Below are 22,854 nucleotides of genomic sequence, written 5' to 3'. Positions count from 1 at the left end.
GGTGGCGGCGTCTGATTGCTTGGCATCACGGACGCATCATCGGCCCGTGGCAATGTATGAGCCGTGGCATATCTGACCGTAGCTTGACCATCTGTGGTGGCAACATCATCACGGTACGTTCAGCAGCATCACTGGGTGGCGTATCTGACCGTGGCAATCATCGACGTTAACGCTCCTGAATTACTGGCAGCATCGTTACGTGGCGGCATCATCTCTGACCGGTAACGGCATCATCTGGCCAAACATCATCTGAGCGGTAACGGTACCATCTGGCCCGTAGCGTTGTATCTGGTGGCATCGGTGGTAACATCCTGATTGTGGCATCCTCCTGACCAGTGGCAGCATCACATCTGAGGCCCAGTATGGCATCATCTGTTATTAACAGCATCCTGTTGTGTAGCGTCATCTGGTCTTGGCATCATCTGGCGGTATCTGGGCGGATCAACATCATTTGCTCTGTTCGTGGCATCCTGATTACGTGCTGTATCATCCTCTGACCCGTGGCATCATCTGTTGCGTGGCAGCATCGCACTGTTGCGATAACATCATCTGTTGCGACATCATCACGGTTCTTATCTGGGCCAGTGGCAGCATCATCTGACCCGACATCATCGCGGTATCTGGGCCGGTGGCATCATCTATTGAACATCATCGTGGATGGCGGCATCTGGTGTGTTCATCTGACCCGTGGCATCATCTGTTCGTAGCAGCATGGGTGCGTGGCGGTACCATCTGGCCGTGGCATCATCGAGCTATTAACGCGTCTGGAATTACGTGGCAGCATCCTCCTGACCCGGTAACATCATCTGGCCGTGTATCATCTGACCCGGGCATCCATCTGAACCGTGTTCATCATCATCAGGCGTAGCATCATCTGACCCATTAACATCGCAATGACCAGTAGCGGCATTCCTGGGTGATGTATCGCTCTGTTGGATCAGCATCCCTGTTGGTTGGCATCCACGATTGCGATGGCAGCTATCTTATCGGCCAGTGGCATCATCCTGACCGTGTGGCGAACGCGGTCGTGGCAATGCTGATGGCAGCGCTCTGCTGGTGGTTAGCAGCATCATCGGCCAGTAGCAGCCACCGGTATGGCATCACGATTACGTGCTGGCATCATCGGCCGACCAGCAGCATCACATCTGGTGCGTGGCAGCATCATCTGACCCGTGTGAACCATCTGGCCAAGTGGCAACATCATCTGTTATCTGGACCCGTGGCAGCATCACGGTTAACGGCATCTGGATGCAGTGTGGCATCTATCGGCCGTTAACGCGGCATCATCTGACCAGTGGCAGCATCATCTGACCCGTGGCATCATCTGACCGTGGCGGCATCTGTTGGCGGCATCGCTCTGAGGGCTGGATCAGCAGCATCATCTGACCAAATTAACATCTGTTGGATCGCCAGCATCATCCTGACCCGTGACATCACGGTAGATGCTGCATCATCTGGCCATTAGCAGCATCACTCGGCCATTATCTGATTGCCGGCAGCATCTCTGAAACCGGCGGCTGCATCATCCGCGGTGGTTGGCCACCGTTGTAACGCATCATCTGGCCGAAACATCGCTCTGTTGGATTAACGCTCCCCGTTACATTAACGGCTTATGCAAACCCGAAACGCATCATCTGGATTAGCAGCATCACGGCGCGTGGCAGGCACCATCTGACCCGTAACGCTCACGGCCCGGTAACATCCCTGAATTGTGCCGGGCATCCTGGCTGATGGCAGCCTCCATCTGGCTGGTAACATCACAGACTGTGGCAGCATCATCTGAAATGGCGGCAACGACGGGCATCATCGGCATTGGCAGCGCTATCTGAACCCGTGATTTTGGCATCATCTGACCGTGCGCAGCATCATCGGCCGTGGCAGCTCGCCGGGCTGGCGGCATTTCACGATTGGTAACGCATCATCTTGTTGGATGCTTGCATCTGGGCTGGATGCTTATCACTGGGCCAGTAACGGCATCATCTGACCCGGTATCGCCGGCCGGTAACCGGCATTTCCTGGTTCCAGTAGCTTGGCATCACTGTTGGATGCTTATCCTGTTGGATGTATCATCTGACCGATGGCAGCATCACAGATTGTGGCATCACGTGGCATCACGTTACGTAGCGGCATCATCTGTTGGATCAGCATCTCATTTGGTAACATCATCACGGTACATTAACATCATCGGTAGTGTAGCATCATCGTGGATTAATCATCGTTGATAACATCACCTGATGGTCATGCTGCTTTCCCACGTTATTAGCAGCATCATCTTGTTGGATTCAACATCATCGATTTTATGTAACGCTGATTACCGTGTATCATCGGCCGTTCAGCATCGCGGTACGTTAACGGCATCGCTCGTAACCCGTGCTTGGCATCATCTGGATGGCAGCATCCTCACGATGGACATCATCGGCCATTGTAGCATCACTCTGGCCAGTAGCATCATCTGGCCAGTGGCAGCATCATCTGACGGTGGCAGCATCATCTGGTGGATAACGTATCTGACCGTGGCATCTGTCAGCCGGTGGCATCCCTGGCGGCATCATCTGTTGATGGCAGCATCATCTATTACAGTAGCAGCATCATCTCACCGGTGGATGGCAGCATCTGTTGCGGTCTTATCCTCTGTTGGGTCTTGGCATCATCCTGTTGTGTATCATCTGGTGGATAACATCATCTCAGCCCGATAACATCATCTGACGTTAACATCATCCTGGCCGCGGCTGCCTCCTCTGGTGGTCTTTGGCATCCTCTAACCCATGCTGCCTCCTCTAGCACATGCTGCCTCCCTGGCCCATGCTGCCTCCCTAGCGATGCTGCCTCCTCTAACCCATGCTGCCTCCTCTAACCCATGCTGCCTCCCCTGACCCATGCTGCCTCCTCTAACCCACGCTGCCTCCTCTGGCCGATGCCTCCTCTGGCCGATGCTGCCTCCCTCTGGCCGATGCTGCCTCTCATTTGATGGGTCATGTTATTTTTCAGGCCGAACTTTGGGCTTCCACACTGCAGTGATGAATTTGAGAAACAAATGATTTCGCTATGTTGACTTGCCTTGAGCATTCAGTTGAATCTCATTGTAGTTTCTGCGTTTATTTAGAGAAAAATTAAGTCTGCTGGGCTCAGTGGCTCACGCCTGTAATCCAGCACTTTGGGAGGCTGAGGTGGGTGGATCACCTGAGGTCAGGAGTTCAAGACTAGCCTGGCCAACATGGTGAAACCCCATCTCTACTAAAAATACAAAACATTAGTGGGTGTGGTGGTGGACGCCTGTAATACCAGCTACTCGGGAGGCTGAGACAGGAGAATCACTTGAACCCTGGAGGTGGAGGTTGCAGTGAGCTCAGATCATGCCGCTGCACTCTAGCCTAGGCAACAAGAATGAAACTCTTTCTCAAAAAAAAAGAAAAATTAAGTCATGGAAATAGGCATTCCTAGTGGAAACTACTTTGCTTTCTGATATGTTGAGCTTCTGTGACCTATAGTGAAGTGGCCCAGGTTCAGCTTCCAGTAAGGAGCACACCACTGGCCAGGAGGGAAGTACAGAAAGTCTCTCGGGACCTTCAGCTCCATCATCCCTGGTGCTGTGCTCTTCGGGCTTGGGTTGTACGAAGTGTTTAGTCTGATAAGATCAGAGAGCATGTCGGATCCCTTCCTCCAACCTTCGTTTGACTTGTTAGCACTGACAGTTTACCTAACCCCACTAAACCCTAGGATCACCACCTACACGACCAGGTTGTGTGGAAGATTAAAGGACAAGATGCAGGCAAACCTCACAGTATCCACATGGTGCACAGTAAACGCTCACTGGGGTTTGCTGTAATTACCTGTGGCAATATTGGCTTCATAATTCATCAGCTCAAAATAAAAAGATGGCTCTTGTCTCACATTCTTTCCTGTTTCTATTGGTGTTTTGCTGCAATGCATACGGTGTAGTTGAGTTTTAGTCAAGATGAGTTTTAAATGATATTTACTCTTAACTATTTTTAAATCAGTGGGTTTCTACACTTTAGGTATCAGACTTGGTGATAATTCTGAATTATGACCGTGCTGTGGAAGCTTTTGCGAAAGGCGGAAATCTAACCCTTGGAGGGAACTTGACTGTGGCGGTCGGGCCCTTGGGAAGGTGAGTTCTTTAAATAGATGTTAGACAGTAAAGGTTTAACAACTGCATGTTTTATTTTGCATTAATAGGAAACTTGAATTAAAATGAACAGATTTATACATCTCCAGATTTATACATGCCCAGAATATTCGAGGTCATCACAAATAGGAAATTCGCAAAACACAGCCAGTGAGATAAGCTAGAAAATCTGAAACCAGAACACACAAGAAATAATGAAATGTTTTAGAACCATAGGCCATTGTATCTGTCAGGCTTGAACATAAAATCCACCTTCAGCTTTGAAAGAGCCAAAGGCAAGTCAGATTTTATGATAAAGTTCAGCTTCCATTAGGAAAGAAAGAGCTTTTTTCAAAGTAAATCATAAAAATTGGATATGGATGTGTTTTTTTGAGCCGTGTTTACGGTACTTAAAGTGTATTTTTCTTCTCTATTAATGAAATGCTAGTCTTGGATTAATTGTGCAATGTAGAAATATTTTATACCCACACTATTTATAGAAATTACACAGTAAAATCATCTAAAAATGTTCTTGGTTCCATGAAAATACTCAATGCAAAAAGAATCCAAATTATTTAGCACTCTTGAGATGTATTTCCCAGTTTTAAGAGAGGACGATCCAGTTGGAAAATATCAGACTTACAAATTTTTAAAATATATTTACACATTCTGCACTGTACTTTTTGCAACACAATTCTATATTATCACAGCCTTCTGTAATAACTTCATGTATGTTCTTCCCCCTGGCCTGTTTTTCCTCTAGGCCACATTAAAACATCTAATTTAGGCCTACAGTAAGTAAAACATAGAAACAGCTGAAGAAGGTACAGAACAAGATAATTCATTTGAGCTGGAAGAAGAGTGCTATTTAAATAGTTATCTTCGGGCTTAGAGCTGCTCACAGCTTTGTGACGCAAAATCTTGTGCTTTGCAGGAACTTGGAAGGCAACGTGGCCCTGAGAAGCTCCGCCGCCGTCTTCACGTACTGCAAGTCGAGGGGACTCTTCGCAGGCGTGTCTTTAGAAGGCAGCTGTTTGATTGAAAGGAAAGAAACTAATAGAAAGTCAGTTCAAGTTAAAGTGATTTTAATTGAAAGTGTGATGAGAAAGTAATACTTAAAGAGTTGATATAATTTGCAGAGTACATTTATATATCCTTTTTACAACATGTGGTTTTAAGTGTGTCTCTTACGTTTAAAAATTAAATATATAAATAATATATGCTCATGGAAAATGCAGAAGACACACAAAAAATAAAAGAAAAAACATTCGATCCCTTTGAAAGACTAACACAATTCACATTTTGCTTTACTGCCTTCCAACATTTTCCTAAGCGTGATTTTTTTTGTCTTACCATATATGATGGTAATCACCATATATATTCAACTGTAAATGCTGTTTTTCCACTTCACATTTTAAGATAGCTGGAAACCATCGTTCTCAGCAACCTGTCACAAGGACAGAAAACCAGACACCACATGCTCTCACTCATAAGGGAGAATTGAACAATGAGAACACTTGGACACAGGGCAGGGAACATCACATATCGGGGCCTGTCGGGGGTGGTGGGGACTGGGGGAGGGACAGCATTAGGAGAAATACCTAATGTAGATGACGAGTTGGTGGGTGCAGCAAACCAACATGGCACTCGTGTACCTACGCAACAAACCTGCACATTGTGTACATGTACCCCAGAACTTAAAGTATTAAAAAAAAAAGGAAACGTAAGCGTAAGGTAGTAATACCCTTAGTTGGATGCACCGATTTCAGTGATTTTCAGATATTTGTGGAAGGCACACCAGTTACAACTCATGGGTCAGTCGGTGTTCCTTGTTGTGAGGTTTCCTGTTCTATACTCCACCTTTGTCTTTTCTCTATGTCAAATAGAGAACAATTTAAAATACAGAAATACAGTTTGATTGGAAAAAAAAAAAGAATCTGGAGGTACCCTAAGAGGTAAAGGGAAGCTTCTACTTTAAATTGCATCTGGCTAATTTTTCCTAAAATGCAAATTAAGTGGCTCTAAATTGCCACTAAAATATGTGTGAAGGCCCAGAAAGAGATAAAGAGCTAAGACTGACAGCAGGACTTCTTCCAGAACCTGCAGAAGTTCCACTAATTGCCAGCCTGATGAGGCTGGCCCCGCTGGCATTGGCCGTTAACATTCGCCACGCGTGGCAGACAGACCCGCCACTATCCGAGACAAAGCACCCAGTGTTTACCTCACTGACTCACTCAGGAATCCAACAGCACTATTTGATAAAGCTAAATATAAACCACAAGAGGTAGAAAATAGGAGGGATGGGGAAAAATAAGGTTTGCAGAACTATTCATCTTATAAAATCAAAAGTGATGTGTTAACTCCTGGTTTTATTAATTTGAGAAAAGTTAACAAAAGAATGCTTTTAGAAACTTCTGGTTTGAGGCTGTTGGCAGGCCCTCCCACTAAAGTTCAACTAAACCCTGGATAAACTAAAACAAATATGTTGCTTAATGAATGACAGGGCCTCCAAGCATGTAAGGTAAATGTTTATTTAATCTTGATAAAAATAAATATTTTAAGGAAATTACAAAGCCACGGTTATAGGCACCTTTTTTAAAGAAACTTAAAAAGTAAAAACCTATAAAAATGTATGTGCTTGTGTGTATATTTATATGTGTTTATATATGAATATGTGTGTATGTATATATGTGCAAGTATAAGTATTTCTATGATAATATGGATGTGCTTTTTATGTTAACAAAGAAAGGATACATATAAGGATATTTACGGTAGTTGCCTGTAGAGGTGAACTTGGGGTACATTTAAGACTTGAACATGGGATATTGCTTAAAGTTAATGTTTAAAAAGTAGTGTATATGAAGTGCTATATATGAATGATTATATATACACACCGTGTGTGCACACATGCTGTGTTTAGAAAAGATTTGTGTATATTGAAATGTTTTTAATTTTATATTTCCTATTAGATTTTATTGTCAAGATATCCGAGCTTATGACATTTTATTTGGAGATACACCGCGGCCTGCTCAAGCTGAAGATCTTTATGAAATTCTTGATTCCTTTACCGAAAAGTATGAAAATGAAGGACAACGAATCAATGCAAGAAAAGCAGCAAGGGAGCAGAGGAAGTCCTCTGTACGGTTTGGTTTTATGTTTCACTCAGTATTCTCAGAAAATCTCTTTCTGTAGAACATTCTGTCCCTGATACCAGGTTCCCAAGAACCTACTAAGCCTCCTTTGTAGTTTCACTGACTTCACATTCTTGTGAAAAGGTCATGCTACCTTGACATTTCCTCTATACAAATTTCAGGAAAAGACGTCATTTGTCTTTTGTGGTTGCATTTCTCCAAGGATGGAACTTGGTTGTATCAATAATACAGATAATGTTTGGGAGGCCGAGGCAGGCGGATCACTTGAGATCAGGAGTGTGAGACCAGCCTGGCCAACATGGTGAAACCCTCTCTCTATCATGAAAATAGAAACAGTAGCTGGGCATGGTGGCGTGTGCCCGTAATCTCAGCTACTAGGAGGCTGAAGCAGAAGGATCACTTGAGCCCGTGAGGTTGCACCGAGCCAAGATCATGCCATGCCATTGCACTCAGCCTAGGCAACAGAGCAAGACCTTGTCTCAGTAATAACAATGACATGAATAATAGTTGCAGATCCTGGCGCCTTGGTACGTTAAGCCCTGGGGCACCAAGGAGTTTGTGTGCCTTGTTCATGGGGCTCCACAGCCCTTTCAGAGTTGGTTTGATGCCTGTTTCATGGAGTAAAAACTGAAGCCTAGAGTTTGTCTGCCACTGCCTCTGCCAGTCGCTTGCTAAGCCAATTACTACAATTACCATCCCTGCAACTCGCAGCTCCCTAAGACCTTGCACAGATGGTCAGAGGTGCCTGGGGGACGTTGGCTTCCAGGCATGAGAGGAGCACACCCGGTCCACATCTGAGTCTTGTCGTCCAGTTCAATTACACAGAGTCCAGAGGGATGCATATGAGCTTTGAGAGTGCCTCATTACTAAGCACATATAATAAAAGTTTGCTAAATAAACTCATTAGAAAAGAGTTATGTGTGCCTAAGTAAAAACAAGATTTAAAATTACGTGTATTTATTTTTTTGTTTCTCCCAGGCTAAAGAATTACCTCCAAAGCCACTGTCGAGACCACAGCAGTCACCTGCACCAGTCCAGCTGAACTCTGGCTCTCAAAGTAAATATTTTTGTTGCAATTAAAATGCAATTGTAATTAAGTAATTATTAAATGTTATTGTTAAGAAATCAAGATACATTGTTAAACTTTAGAGTTAAATAGAAGAACTAACATATTTAAGAGAGTAAAATAAGTGCTCAGCCTCTTCTAAATACATGAGACAAATTGTCGTTGCTATAATTTATTAAAACTTCTGTTTCTATTCATAAGATACTTTCTTAAATCTACAAAGATATTTATCCTTAAAGATTTTCTCATTTATTTTCTTTGCCATTTCTTTCAGAAACCGTTCTCCTCCTGATTTGAAATGACAACAAAACAAGCCTGTTTTTTTCTTATATACTCACACATTTGTAATTCTGAATATCGGTTTCGACATAATGTTCTTTGGAGCTCAGGATTTCATAAGATGGTTTTTAAACTAGATGACATTTATAAAGCACCAGGTTTTGGTCTTTGTCTTTTTTTCTATCATTCATTTTGTGAATCACTCTCGTGTGTCTGTTTTTTGTATATGGAGGTCACCAGTGAATAGGAGGATGTTGAAGTAGGGACTTGGAGGTGATGGTTGACTGTTATACAAGAGTCATTGTGCGGTGGCTTTGGGTGCACAGAGGTGACGTTAACGTAGATCTGGCCTTTAGAGAACTTTCGGAAGAGGAGGAGAGAGCTTACATGTAGAAACGTAACTGCTGTTAGTAGGAGAAGGCATGTGCTGGGGTTTGTGGGGAGTAAATGGTGAAGCTCGGGGAGTAAATAGTGAAGCTCGGGGAGTAAATAGTGAAGCTCGGGGAGTAAATAGTAAAGCTCGGGGAGTAAATAGTGAAGCTCTGCGCAGGCAGGAAGCTCGTCCTCGGGCTACTCCTTAGTTTTCTGTATTCGTTTCCCCAGCTTTGAGCCCAAGTCCCTCATGTGATTTTTGGCTGTGCCTTTGTCTGGTCTAGATGTGGCCCTCCCAGGAAGATGCTCAGGAGCCAGGCCTGTTCCTCATGTCCCACCTGCCCCTGCCCCTGCGTTGTCCCTTGTTCTTTTGGGATTTTTGGGATTCGGGTGGTCGGCCCACTGCTGATTCATGTTCACTTGATTGATTTATTGAAACTCGTGTTTGCAGTGACTAATGAGATGTGAGCACTGAATTTATTTTTATTTTAGATCTCAGTGATTATATAAAATTTGACCCCATATGTATGTTTTAAAATATATAAAATGTCCTCACTGAGAATGGATACCTGCACATGCATGTATAAAATCCTCTCACTTATAAAAATCCTCTTAGTATCAAGTCCTTATCAGTGTGGATTTAAAAATGACTGTGGACCTTAACGTAAAAAATGCCTTTCAGTTAACGATTGAAAAGCTCCGAAGGCTGTTTCTGCCGTAGAACCCCCTTCAGCGATTGCCTGCGTGGCTTCTGGGTGTTTCCCACCGTGGCCTCGTGTGTTCCCCGAACCCTTTCTTGGGGAGACGAGCGGTGCCCTCCCCATTTTGCAGTCACAGCTGTGTCCCTGCCGGTGTACAAGTTAGCCTGGCCACGTTTCTGCAGCCTCAGCCTCACTCGACAAACCTCGGCTTCGTCCTTTGCAGCTAGGCCCCTACAGGTTTTCCGTGCAATACCATCGTTTCTCACGTGCTGTATCTCTCAAGTTTTGAACATCAGTTTTTTTAATTCAGTAAACTAAAAATTTAAAACTAGTATCTACTTTTAACCTTTTATGTTAAACCTGACCTTTTCTTAAGTTCTTTATTTAAAAACTAAGTATTTTCAATTTATTTGCATATCCTTACATATATGTACACACACATAATTTTATATAAATGCACATATTTTCATATGGATGGTCAGTGAAGGCAGTATTTTTTTTCTTTTCCTTTGTTGTGTTGCTTCCTTTTTTCCATTTCACCTGTATTTTAACTTACAAGATACCCTCCTCTACCCTGATTTCAGGAAAACCAGGTTCACAACATAAATTATGAACTTCCACATTTTTTTCCTCCATTCTTGTGTAGTCCTACACATGACATGTACAAACATATACATAAACATGGCCAGAATAGTTTTATTTTGTCTCATAAAAATGCTATCATCTTATACGTGCTTTACTGTATCTTCTTGATTTATTTATTTGTTATTTGTTGGTTTGTTTTGCTCAACCACTCCACATACAAATGCCTAAGTCAACTGGTATAGTTGTAATTGCTTCTTTTTAGTAATTATTTAATATTCCATGGCACAAATGTATATAGTTTACTCAGTCACTCTCCTATTGATGGATATTAACTTTATTTCAGATTTTTTCCATGCCAAACAGTGCCACAATTGATAGACTTCTAAATTAATATTTATATATACTGGCACTTTTATGTTTTTGAGATAGTTACCATGAGTGGACATAATAGGTCAAATAATATATTTTTAAAGTTTTAACAGATTTAGCAGATTACTTTTCAAAAGTTTTTACTACTTAGAGTCTCATCAATCATTCCCCACCATAACATTCACCTGCATATGCGTTCCCCACCACAGGCATTCCCCACCACAGGCATTCCCCACCGTGTGTACCACCTACCATGCGCAATCCTAACCACACATACACCCCACCATGTATACATACTCCCCCATAACCTTCCCACCATGATAGTCCCCAGTATAGTTGCTTTCCACCATAGGCATTTCCTACCACGCACATTTCCCACTAGACTCCACCATATGCATTCCCCAACATGTGTCCCACCCACCATGTGCATTTTTCACCATGGTTACTGTCCACCATATGCATTCTCCACTGTATACATTCTCCACCGTGTATACTGCCCACCATACTCTCTACCATGTATACCACCCACCATGTGCAATCCTAACCATATGTCCTCCCCAGTATCTGTACTCCCCCATAACCTTCCCACCAAGTCCCCATTATATAGGCTTCCCACCATAGACATTCCCACTATGCACATTCCCCACTGTACACATTCTCCACCATTTTCATTCCCCACTGTGTGCATTTTCAACTATTACATCCATTATGACATTCTTCAGCTATATCTTCCTCACCACTATTAGTGCAGAAGCATCTAGAAGATTTTGCCAGTCAAGGCTAGTCACATCTCCTTGTTAATTGGATTATGTTTATTCCCATTAGTGAATGTAAACATCTCTTCATATAAATTGCTGGTGCTTTGGATTTAATCTTATCTGAAAAGTCTCTTCATCTCATTGGTCTGTTTTTCCTATTGGGATATCTGTTGCTTTCTCAATTTATGGAAATGTTATCTATATTACAGGTTTTGTTGGACATTTGGGTTGCAGCATATTTCTACATTTATCATTTTTCTTTTGATCTTGTTTTTTGTAATTTTACTATATGAAAGTTTTAAATTTTATCTAAAAATATGTCTATCATTTAGTTTTTATAGATTTGGATACTTTGGTCATGGTTAAGGTCTTCCCACCTCCTATACAAGAGTGTATTCATAGTCTCCTAGATTTTCTTGTGATTTTTTTTATCTTTGCATTTACTGGACACTTAGTCTTCATATAATTTGAGATCATTTTCCCAATTTTCCCCTCCTCCCAAATATGCAATTCTAATTGAAATAGTATTATGTACTTGCATCCATTCTATAATTTTTCAATGCTAATTACATAATGTTACATGTGTACATTGATTAATTTGAGATATAATAATTTTACCATTTCATGCTTTCCATTTGTTGAGATTTTATTTATGTCTTTCAATAAGATTTTGTCGTTTCTGTGCCTTTTATGTTAAATTTGTTCCCAAGTACTTTGCGATTTTGATTTGCTATGGCGAATGAAATGCACTTTTCTATTTCTACTTAAGTACCGATTTTCACAGTTAAGGAAATCTTAATTTGCTTATATTTTGTTTGTCTTATATCTGGTCACTTGCCCAAAAATATTTCTAATCCGTTTTTAAAATAGATTCTCATGGGATATTTGTATCCTTTTCCCCATCCCACCAATGTTTATTTCTAAATTCTTACTTTCACAAATTTCTTAGGCCAATGACCTTCAAACTGGTGTATGCCTGTCTTTAGGAGTACGCGGAGACTGCAAAAGCGGGTGTGGGCACAGGTCACTTAAGACACACCATCTCCAGATCTCCAGCTCCTGGATAAGTTCTTTTTAAAGCTGAACGCGATGTGCAGGGTGTGCTCTTCATCTTCTATACTGTTAGAATCAGGTTTTCTACATTTGAATAAGAAAAGCAACCCCCCAGACCATCTGCCTTTCACTCTTTGTCTTCTATACTGTTAGAATCAGTTTTTCTACAGTCGAAGAAGAAAAGCAAACCCCCAGACCATCCTGCCTCTTTCTACACTATGTTGCCCCCAGAGCGTCAGAACAGGAATCCAATGTGAAATGTGGATGCAGTTAGTGAATGGCTCCTGTGCACAGTAAATCCTTCCATGAATCAGTGATTTCTGTTTCTTCTCCTTCAACGCAATTGAAGAAGGACCTAGTAGAATTGTCATCTGAATTTAATGAGAATAGTGTGTGTACTTCTGTGTCATACAGATATCAGGTATTTATCATCTACCTTATACTTCATTTATCTTCTGGCTTTATTCAGGCACAATCAAATGATGATGATCCTATCAATTTAGTGATTTAAAATATTGGCTCAGCCAGGGCAGGATTTGGCAATTTTGTGTGTTTTATATAATATGTACTAATAAGTTCTCAAAATCACCACTCTCCTCTTTTTTGGCAGGTAACAGAAATGAATATAAGCTCTATCCTGGACTTTCCAGCTATCACGAGAGAGTTGGTAAATCAATAAATCTATATGTTATAAATGATTCATATTCGTTTTTTGATCACAAACTTCCTAATTAATCTGATAGGTTATGAAAAGCTCTGGGAAGTCTTCAACCCTTTTCTTTAATTTATAGAATATTCACATTATTTTGAGAAGTACTTCATTTAGAAAATGCTATGCTTTTGTTGTCTTACTTGCCTTTAAGATAGTGAAGGTGACAGGAAGCTGACGGTCAGTGATGACTGTGTAGGGAGCGTGTGCTGGGGACAGTGCTGCTGAGCCCCAGATAGAAGCTGGCAGTCCAGTATCATCTATGTAGGAGTCAGTGTTGTTATCTGTATAGAGTCCAGTGTCGTCTGTGGAGTCGAAAGTGTGTCTATGTAGGTCAGTGTTACCTGTAGCAAGGTCAGTGTTACCTGTATGGAGTGGGGTGTCGTCTACAACTAGTAGGAATTGATTATGCGTCTGTGTAGAATTGATTGTGGAGTCTTGTGTGCAGGGTCAGTGTTGTCTGTGTAGGGTCAGTGTTACCTGTGTAGGGTCGGTGTTGTCTGTGTAGGGTCAGTGTCGTCTGTGTAGGGTCAGTGTTGCCTGTGTAGGGTCAGTGTTGTCTGTGTAGGGTCAGTGTTGTCTGTGTAGGGTCAGTGTCTGTAGGGTCAATTATTTTACCTGTGTAGGGTCAGTGTGTCTGTATAGAATTGGGGTGTCGTCTTCAGAATTGATTAGTCGTCTATTAATAGGAGTCAAGTGTTGTCTGTGTAGGGTCGGTGTTGCCTGTGTAGGGTGGGGTGTTGTCTTTGTATAGGGTGATTGTAGATCTGTGGCAGGGTCCCAGTTAGCCGTCGCCAGGAGCAGTGTTGCCTGTGTAGGGTCAGTATTTGTCTGTGTAGGGTCAGGTGTTACCTGTAGCAAGTCCGGTGTGCGTCTGTGGGAGTCGGTGTCGTCTGTGTAGAGATTCATTGTTATCTGTGGGTCAATTATCGTCTAGTGTAGGGTCAGTGTCGTCTGTGTAGGGTCAGTGTTGTTGTGTAGGGTCGGTGTCGTCTGTGTAGGGTCGGTGTCGTCCTGTAGCAGGGTCGGTGCTTATGTCGTCTGTGTAGGAGTGGGGTGTGTTACCTGTGGGAATTGGTGGTATGTAGGAGTCGGTGTCGTCTGTAGGGTCAATTAATTTGCCTGTGAGGGTGGAGTGTCGTCTCTGTGTGGGGTCAGTGTTACTTAATGGCAGAGGTCAGTGTTACCTGTGTAGGGTCGGTGTCATCTGTGTAGGGTCGGTGTCGTCTGTGTAGGGTCGGTGTCGTCTGTGTAGGGGTCAGTGTTGCCTGTGTAGGGTCAGTGTTACCTGTGTAGGGTCGGTGTCGTCTGTGTAGGGTCAGTGTCGTCTGTGTAGGGTCAGTGTTGCCTGTGGCCCAGGGAGTCGGTGTCGTCTGTAGGGTCAGTGTAGTCTGTGGCGGGGTAGTGTGCCTGTGTAGGGTCGGTGTTACCTGTGTAGGGTCAGTGTTACCTGTGTAGGGTCAGTAATGCGTCTGTGGCAGGAGTCAATTATTTACCTGTGTAGGGTCAGTGTTGTCTGTGTAGGGTCAGTGTTACCTGTGTAGGGTCAGTGTTGTCTGTGTAGGGTCAGTGTTGTCTGTGTAGGGTCAGTGTCATCTGTGGCAAGGAACCGATTATCACCTGTGTAGGGTCAGTGTCCTGTAGCCGGAGTCAGCAGTATGCGTCCTGTGTAAGGAGGCGTGTGCTGGGGACAGCAACAGGCCACCAGGGCTATAGCATCTTCTGGGGGAGCCACGTGATCTCCTTAACACTTGCTGTCCAGAAGCTTTTGAATTTACAATGGAGATAAAATGCCAAAATTTTCTAATTCTGAATTACAATTTGATCCTTATTCCATTTTCTCTGTGTTTTAGCACCATAAATTTTATAGTTCTAAGAATTTTATTTTTCACGTTCAAATGTTTTGTTATTATTGGGAGCTGCTTTATAAACCTTGTTAAGATCTACCGTAGTGAAAATGGTCCTTCAACCTGTCTTAAATACTCTTCAGAGGTTCCCTGGAAAGAATTGAGCAAATGTGAGTGGGACACAAATTGAGGGCAAAGTTAAACAATCATAAAATAGCCTGTTTATTTTTTCACATTGAATACTTTTGTCACTGGAGTCACAAAGCCGTATGCTGCTGGATATATAACTGTCGGAGAATTAAACATTTCATGTAAATAAAATTCCAAAAACTTAGGTACTCAAGCATATTTTAAAAATTTATATCATGCAGATAAAAATATGTCGAAAAGGTCTCTTAAGCAGCATCCCCTGAAGCGAGGTCAGCGTGTTCCTGACGGGTTTAGGGTTGGTGACCTTTCTCTTCACCCTGGTCTCTCCTCCTGGGAGCCCGCTCCGGTGTTTTTCCCAGCTGGTTCTCCTGTGGGGGTTGAGCGTCTGCTCCTGGAGTCTGTACGGAGAGCAGGTGTGATGGTCTGGCTCACCTGCAGAAGATGCCGTGGTCTTAGGTGTGCAGAGAAAGCTCTGAGAGGTTTAAAAATGTGTTTCACCCTTTGTGGTTCACACACATGTTACAGGCCACGTTAAAGAGACATGAAAAGTTTGGCCTTTGGATACACGTTCTTTAGAAGCAAAAGTGATTAAGGTGTAAATGTTGACACCAAGACAACGTAAACACCTCAATTTTTATCTTACACAGCCTCTTACTTTTAAAGACTCAAGATTAGACTTACACTTAGGTGTCTAGTTGGTAAAGCACTCCTGAACTTGACAAGGTCAGCCGACTGGCTGCACTTGCCTGGGAAGGGAGGGGTCCCTACAGAGAGACGGAGCTGAGGGAAGCTGGCTGAAAGAGAGCTGAGGCCACGGATCCCGCAAAGAATGCCGTGGTAATGTGACGCTGGGAACTAGAGTTCCTTTCTCTGTTAGAAACTTCCTATAACTGGCACCAAGGAAAAATGTTTCATGATAAGAAACTAAACTCTTAAGTGTGCTGTGGCGACAGGGGTTCCAATTTGAACCCCCGTACTTTCACTTACCACCTGTGGGACCCAAAGGTAACTTCACTTGCCATGGCTGGTTTCTCGGCTGCTTCTGTGTTTGTATTTGAGGACAGGACAAGGTAAATTGTAACTCAGTTACGACTGAGATAATATTCCTTTAGCCCATTCTCCAAAGAGGTTCTTAAAGAAAAAAAATAAAAGGGAAGACTTATAGTCCACTTTTTAAATAAAACTTACTTTACGTTACTGTATTTTTTTAAAAGCAGCTGTGAAGGCATTAACCTCTTACCAAGGATTTCCTCATGTTTTCTTACCATCACTGCAGAGAAAAGTCACAGTTACATGGCCCCAGGGCCCGAGCCTTAAATTGAAAACCTGATGAAGCAGGACACTCAGTCCTCCACGTGCGAGCTCCTGAGTCTGTCTCAGCCCCACAGAGGGGCTGTCAGGCGTGATGATCCGCTTCATCACCTGTACTTTCCTCCCACCATCTTTTGGCTTCGCCCTTTGGAGGGTCCAGCTGCGTAGTTCTTGGGCCTCTCAGGGAGACAAGACTTGGAAATGCACAGTCCAATTTTCTGATCTTCCCTCTAGGGACTCTGGAAGGAATGGTTTCGTAACCAAAAGCCTGGACCCTCCAACGTCGGCATTCTTCCCCTTCCTCTTACCATCCCATAGTTGTCCGGGGCGGGGTTTCTCACCGGGGCGAGGTTTCTTACCGGGGCGGGGTTTCTCACCGGGGCGGTACGCGCAGTTTAGGCTGGATAACACTTTGTTGTAGGGGCTGTCTTCTGCCTCACAGGGCTCTTGGCAAAGGCTGTGTTCCCCTAGCCGTGACCTTCCCAAGGCTGTGATTTTTCTCCTGAAACAGGTCAGGCCAGGGGTGCTGGCTGCAAGGAGGCTACCTTATGCAGGCTTCGTGAGAAAGTGGACTGGAAGTGAAACAGGGACATCCACAGACCAGCCTTTCTAATCCTGGGCCTCAGGGCAGCTGCCAATCACCAGTGCTGACTGGAATCTAATTCTGCTTCCTGTTTGGGAAACATAACCCCTACCAGAACTAAACTGGAACATTGTGAAGGAAACGGCCAGTTCCCTCAGAGATCCTTCCGGTTTTGTAAGCACTTGAGTATGAAGCTTAAAGGCATATGTTGTGCAGAAGGAAAGGCCCCTGTGAACGCCCAGCTTTTCAGTAACTCAGTGGGGTTTGCTTCCTGGTAACCAGGAAGGTTTGTCTTCGTGGAAGGAATCATTACTTGGTTCACCTTTTCTTAGTGAACTCATTTGTGGGCATTAAACTTCTCCTTGTTAAAATTATTTCTAATATTTACATTAAAGAGAAACTTTAAGTGATTTGGAGTTAAAAAAAAAAAAAAAACTAACAGGGCACAGCACTAACTGGCTTGTGAACTGTTATCTCAGAAAGCAGGTAGGCTCCTGGATCTGCTGGCCTCACTCCTGTGATTTTCATGTGGATGGAGTTTCTCCAACAACTGCTCAACTCCTGACGCTCCTGTACTCCTCCTCAGGAGGCAGAGGCATTTACGGTGAATTGGGTGAGGAACTGGGTGAGGAATTCAGCACAAGGAACAGTCAACACACATCTTAGCCTCAGTAAAGGAAAAATGTGAGATCCCAGCCCCTTCAGACCTTCAGTGGTGGCCTTGCCTTCAGCTGCACCTGGAAACCACCCATGTTGCTCCTCTACCCTCCTCTCCCACTCTGCTTTCTCCTCATTTCATTTGGAATCTGCACTTCAGAGAAAATTAGACAACACCGGAATGTGAGGGCAGGGACCAAACCAGGTCTGTGATCTCTCCTTCTTTCTCTTTCTTAGTTCATAATATATTTATTTCTCTAATTATTCATCATAAAATATATTCCTGAAACTGCTTAGAACCAATTCAGTTATCAGGGATTACCCGGAACCACTTAGAACCAATTCAGTTATCAGGGATTACCCGGAACCACTTAGAACCAATTCAGTTATCAGGGATTACCTGGAACCATAGCATCAGACACTGTTATTTGTACAGTCTGGAAACCCAGTGATGCAGGGCACCACACTAATCCTCCTTGAACATTTGCCTCATAAAAGTAAAATGCTGTGATAAATGTCAGTTTGGTCTGTTGAGCACAATTTAATATTTGTGAGGTTGTTGAGGGTCTTGGATGACCTGGAGACAAGCTTCATTGGATCCTGATCTTGGACAAATTACTCGGCATCTCTAAGGCTCAGTTTCAAATTCTGTGACGTGGGATAGGAGTAGCTGGCTCATTGCAGTGGGCGGTGTAAGTGGAGCGTGTGTGAGTGTCTGCCACGTGCCTGAGCAATTCGCGGTGGCTGCTCTTCCCAGATGCACATCGATTGGTGCTGTTATTGTCATTGTCCTTATTATGCATTTTTGATCTTACAAATGAGACTGCAATGTATAAATGCATGGTAGCGAAGATGGCTACAGCTCCCAGCACATTCCCTGATGTTCACAAGCACTCTTTTAACTCACTTCTTCCTGTTATCTAACGTGTCTGGGAGACAAGAGGGAGGAGAACAGAGTTCCTGGAGGGTCTTCACTGATTTGGTCTGGTTAATTAAGATTCAACTTTATTAGTGGATATCCTAAATATAATCATGAATGAGAGATTTCCAGGATGAATTTTTCTTTAGCATGAGCTTACATCCTGATCTGATGACAGGGAAGCATGGCGTGAGCCCTGTCCAGGGTGCCCCGTCCAGGGCAGAGCACAGCCCCCTTCGCAGTGCCTGGCAGTGACTGCTCATTAACATGTGTGGAATTTAATCGTATACTCAGAACGTTTAACTTACTCTATTGTTTCTAGACTATGTCAAAATTTTATTTTGGTGACATTGTTTTAACCTTATTCCTTAAAATTGGTAAACTAAAAGTAAATATAGGATGAAATAAAATATACAGAAATTCTTTGTATTATAGAAAAAGTAGTTATACCACTATTATCTCTAGTGAAATTATTATTAGGATTATTTCTTTAGAACTCAACTAGATGGCACGTACTTTAAAGAAAGAACGGTAGCACCATCTTGTGTGAGCTACAAATTCAGTGTTTTAGTCAGAGTAGTTTAAAGTGTTGACTATTTTTATTTCTTACGGATGGACCAAATTCACTTTATGATTATTATTATTATTATTATTGTTTTATGGGTTCAAATAGGACCTTGCTCTAGAGTCTGGTTATTGGTGTTTTCTGTATGTCTGTGCATCTAATTGCCTAATTTATGCACAGAATTATATGACATGTAGAAGCATCAGACTCCATTTAGCTGAGTGCTCAAAAACTGTCTGTTTCATTATATTTTTATGATGTTTTATGGTTTATAATATTTAAGTCCTTTATTCATGTTAACTGCTCAATTCTCAAAGTATTTTCTTCCTTCTACAATACGTGGATATACACATTGCATTGAAGTACTTGTGAAACATGTAGAAATGCTCCTGCCTGTGCTAATTCCAATTTATCTCTAATATTGAGAGGATGGATCAATTAAGCACAGAAATGTAAACAGCCACAAAGCCCAGGGAGAAGAAATGTCTGCTGATGAAACAGCAAAATATAACTGGGCTGCAATCTTCAAGCCCAGTGAGTAAAGAGCCAGGTTTTAAAGCTGACTCCCCTAGGGTTTGATCATGAGCTCACATATCTGCCTTTCTCCCACGTCTGCCATCCATGAAACTGTCACAGCTATCTCAGCCCCTTCCAGCTGCTGTGACAAAACACCATAGCCCGGGCAGCTCATAGACAATGGAATTTTATTTCTCACACTTCTGGAGGCTGGATTCCAAGATCAAGGTTCCAGGAGACTCAGTGTCTGGCAAGGGCTTGGTTTCTGCTTCAGAGTTGGTGCCATCTTGCTGCGTCTTCACAAGGAGGGAGTTGCAAGAAGCTCCCCTCAGGCTCTGTCTATAAGGACACTGATCCCATTCTTGAGGGGGAAACCAAATGACCTCATCAGCCCCTGGAGACCCCACTTCTAACACCATCACCTTCGGGTTGAGGATTTCAACACTTGAATCTCAGGGGGACCCAGACATTCAGACCACAGCAATGACTACTCTATTAAAATGGAAAAATATATAAATTGTATTATCTCATAGATGATTCAAAATTTAGAAAATTATAACCAGAAGCATGTGCTAAATCCTTAGGTATATAATGTGCAGAGAAAAATAAGTTTAATAATGTGATGAAAATTACACAGACTGTGTGTTGTTGTTTCTGCCAGCCTCCAAGACACCAGCATGCCAAGCCCTAAGTGGTTAATTTGTATCTTACCAGCAGATACCCCAGTTTCTCCCTTAAAGAACATAAATATGTGAATACTTTTTCTTGTTTCAGGCAATTTGAATCCACCCATAGAAGTGACAGCGCTGTATTCATTTGAAGGACAGCAGCCTGGGGATTTGAATTTTCAAGCTGGAGACAGAATCACAGTTATATCAAAAACAGATTCACATTTTGATTGGTGGGAAGGAAAGCTTCGAGGTCAGACTGGCATTTTTCCAGCCAACTATGTAGCCATGAATTAAAGCGTATACTATTTTCTTCTTTGAGAATTACCAAAAAAAATTATTTCTACACTGACAGGATTTACTAGTTAAGCAATGTTTAATATAAATTTTAAAAACTTCTACACAATTTCCATTCAGTATGTAAAAGATCTTGTTTTTCTATATAAAAAGAGTTGACTGACATATCTTTAAATACTTTGTACTAACTTTATCACACATGCTGTGCCATAGACTATCCTACAATTTATGTGCTCATAGTTCTTTTGTGAACATTTTCAAACATCACTAAGCATTTGATCTGGCCATGTATATGGTAGGTGTATTTTAATTTGAGAATCTTGAGGGTAGAGCCACGAATTTCAATGCATACATTTCCATTTGCAAAGTGACTGGAGAAAAAGAAATCAGCTTAAATGAGGTATGAAGTAATGTTTAGAGTTGTAGCTATTAACTAGAATATGAATCCTTAGAAATCATATTTATGCTTTCAAAAATTGTACTATGCATTTATCATAGAAATATGATTACAAAGAAGTCTGATACCGTGTCTTTAGACATATGACATCTCTCAACTTTTCTTCCTTATGGGGCTACATTTGTTCATTTCCATCAGTAGCATAAACTTACGGTGATGGGGTAGACTTGTCTGTAAATAAAATTTTTAAAAGTTTACTAACTTAATATTTCAATTTTGTTCTTATTTTTTTTTGTAAGGTAGGCAAAGGTCCTGTGTCTCATATGCAGGGTGAAATCCACCTCCGTTTTGGGCTACCTGAGCTCCTCCCTGAACTTTAGACTCCCCTCTCCAGCTATGCACTTGAGAGCTCCATTTGGACAAGGAACAACACCTCAGCCCTCATGGGTTTAAATCCAAGCTCTTCTTTCTCCTCACTTAGCCTGCCCCTCCCACAGTGTTCCTCTTTAGTAAATGGAAATTCCATCCTTGGATTTCCTTGGTCCTTAGAGTGACTTCAGAGCCAACTTTCGTTCTTCTATCTCATGCCCTCTGTCAAATCCAGCAGAGACTATGTTGCCTTTCAGACACTCACTGACCCAATATTTGCACTCCCCCTGTGCCCACCCTGAAGCAAGCTGCCCGCTCAGCCCCAGCTCCCGCGTAGACTCCTTGCTTCAGCCCTGGCTTCACCCAGCGAACCCTGCTGAGAGGAGCAGGTGCACATCGCACCGTTTGTCCTGCTATTCGCTCCTCACTGCCTTATGTCATACACACACCTGTGCATTGGCCTTTTTATTGATTGTACCTTCTTAAGACATGGAAAAGGAGAATGAAGATCCATGTTATCTTCATCCAGCAAGAAGTAAAACAGTTATTTCCTACTTTCTGAGCCCTTTCCAATCACCACTTTCTCCTTCTAACTCAAAGGGAATCATCACCCTGAGTCTGCTGTTTTTAATGCTATACTTTTCTTTACATTTTTACTACATATGTTTGTGTCCTTAAGCACTATATGGTATTTCCTTCCATGCTTTTAAACTTACAAAATTTAAAGTTTTAAATTTACAAAAGATATGATAAATTCACTCATTTACAATGGACTTATTGTAAAGAAACTATGCTTTATATGTTCAAGGAATTAAAAGAAAAGGTGGAGAACTTCAGCAGAAATTTGACACTATAAGAGAGAACTAAATGAAAAACGTGAGACTGAAAAGTAAAATAAACTAAGAAGACAATCAATGGATTTGACAGTAATTTAGACACAGCAGAAAAAAGAATCAGTGACCTGAAGGCAGATCAGAAACATACATCCAGACTGAGAGTTGAAAGGACTGAAAATACTAGAGAAACCAAAAGAAACTATGGGATAAGGCAAGAAGGTATAGAAAATGAGTAGTGAAGGTTCTAGTCAAAAAGTGGACAGAAAATCAGGCAGATGCTGTACGTGAAGACCGAATGCCAGAGCATATTCCAAAACTTTAACAAGACATTGAACTGCAGATTTCAGAATTACTATGAACTCCAGGCACAATAAACACAAGGAGAGTCACATATGTGCACATCGTTATAAAACTGCTAAAAACCACAAAGATAAATCTAAAAAGTAGATCAAAGGTTAATGGGTAAAAACGCACACTTAGAAAAAATAAGACCAGGTGTCTTATCGATCATTAGGGTGACTACAGTTAACATTAATGGATTATACATTTCAAAAGGGCTAAAAGATAAT

The 22,854-nt window shown here is 42.4% G+C and overlaps 1 protein-coding gene across 11 annotated transcripts in view; it reads left to right on the top strand.

Annotated features, from left to right (window-relative positions):
- SH3YL1 (SH3 and SYLF domain containing 1) overlaps positions 1–21,346 on the top strand; it is a 51,355-nt gene extending 30,009 nt beyond the window's left edge. For 6 of the 11 annotated variants that reach the window (XM_031654885.1, XM_031654893.1, XM_031654887.1 and 3 more), the window contains 6 exons: positions 4,017–4,129; positions 5,061–5,189; positions 7,096–7,264; positions 8,257–8,335; positions 13,072–13,128; positions 20,493–21,346. In XM_031654885.1, the coding sequence (XP_031510745.1) occupies positions 4,017–4,129; positions 5,061–5,189; positions 7,096–7,264; positions 8,257–8,335; positions 13,072–13,128; positions 20,493–20,683 (738 nt within the window). In that variant the 3' untranslated portion in view covers positions 20,684–21,346. The other 5 variants (XM_031654891.1, XM_031654890.1, XR_004178138.1 and 2 more) reach the window with 4 other exon arrangements.
- Positions 21,347–22,854: the final 1,508 nt, after the last annotated feature.

This window comes from Papio anubis, chromosome 14 (genome assembly GCF_008728515.1).
Source record: "Papio anubis isolate 15944 chromosome 14, Panubis1.0, whole genome shotgun sequence".
Taxonomy (NCBI): domain Eukaryota; kingdom Metazoa; phylum Chordata; class Mammalia; order Primates; family Cercopithecidae; genus Papio; species Papio anubis.
The sequence above is the reverse complement of the archived record's forward strand: the minus strand, read 5'-3'. Positions and strand labels throughout refer to the sequence as shown.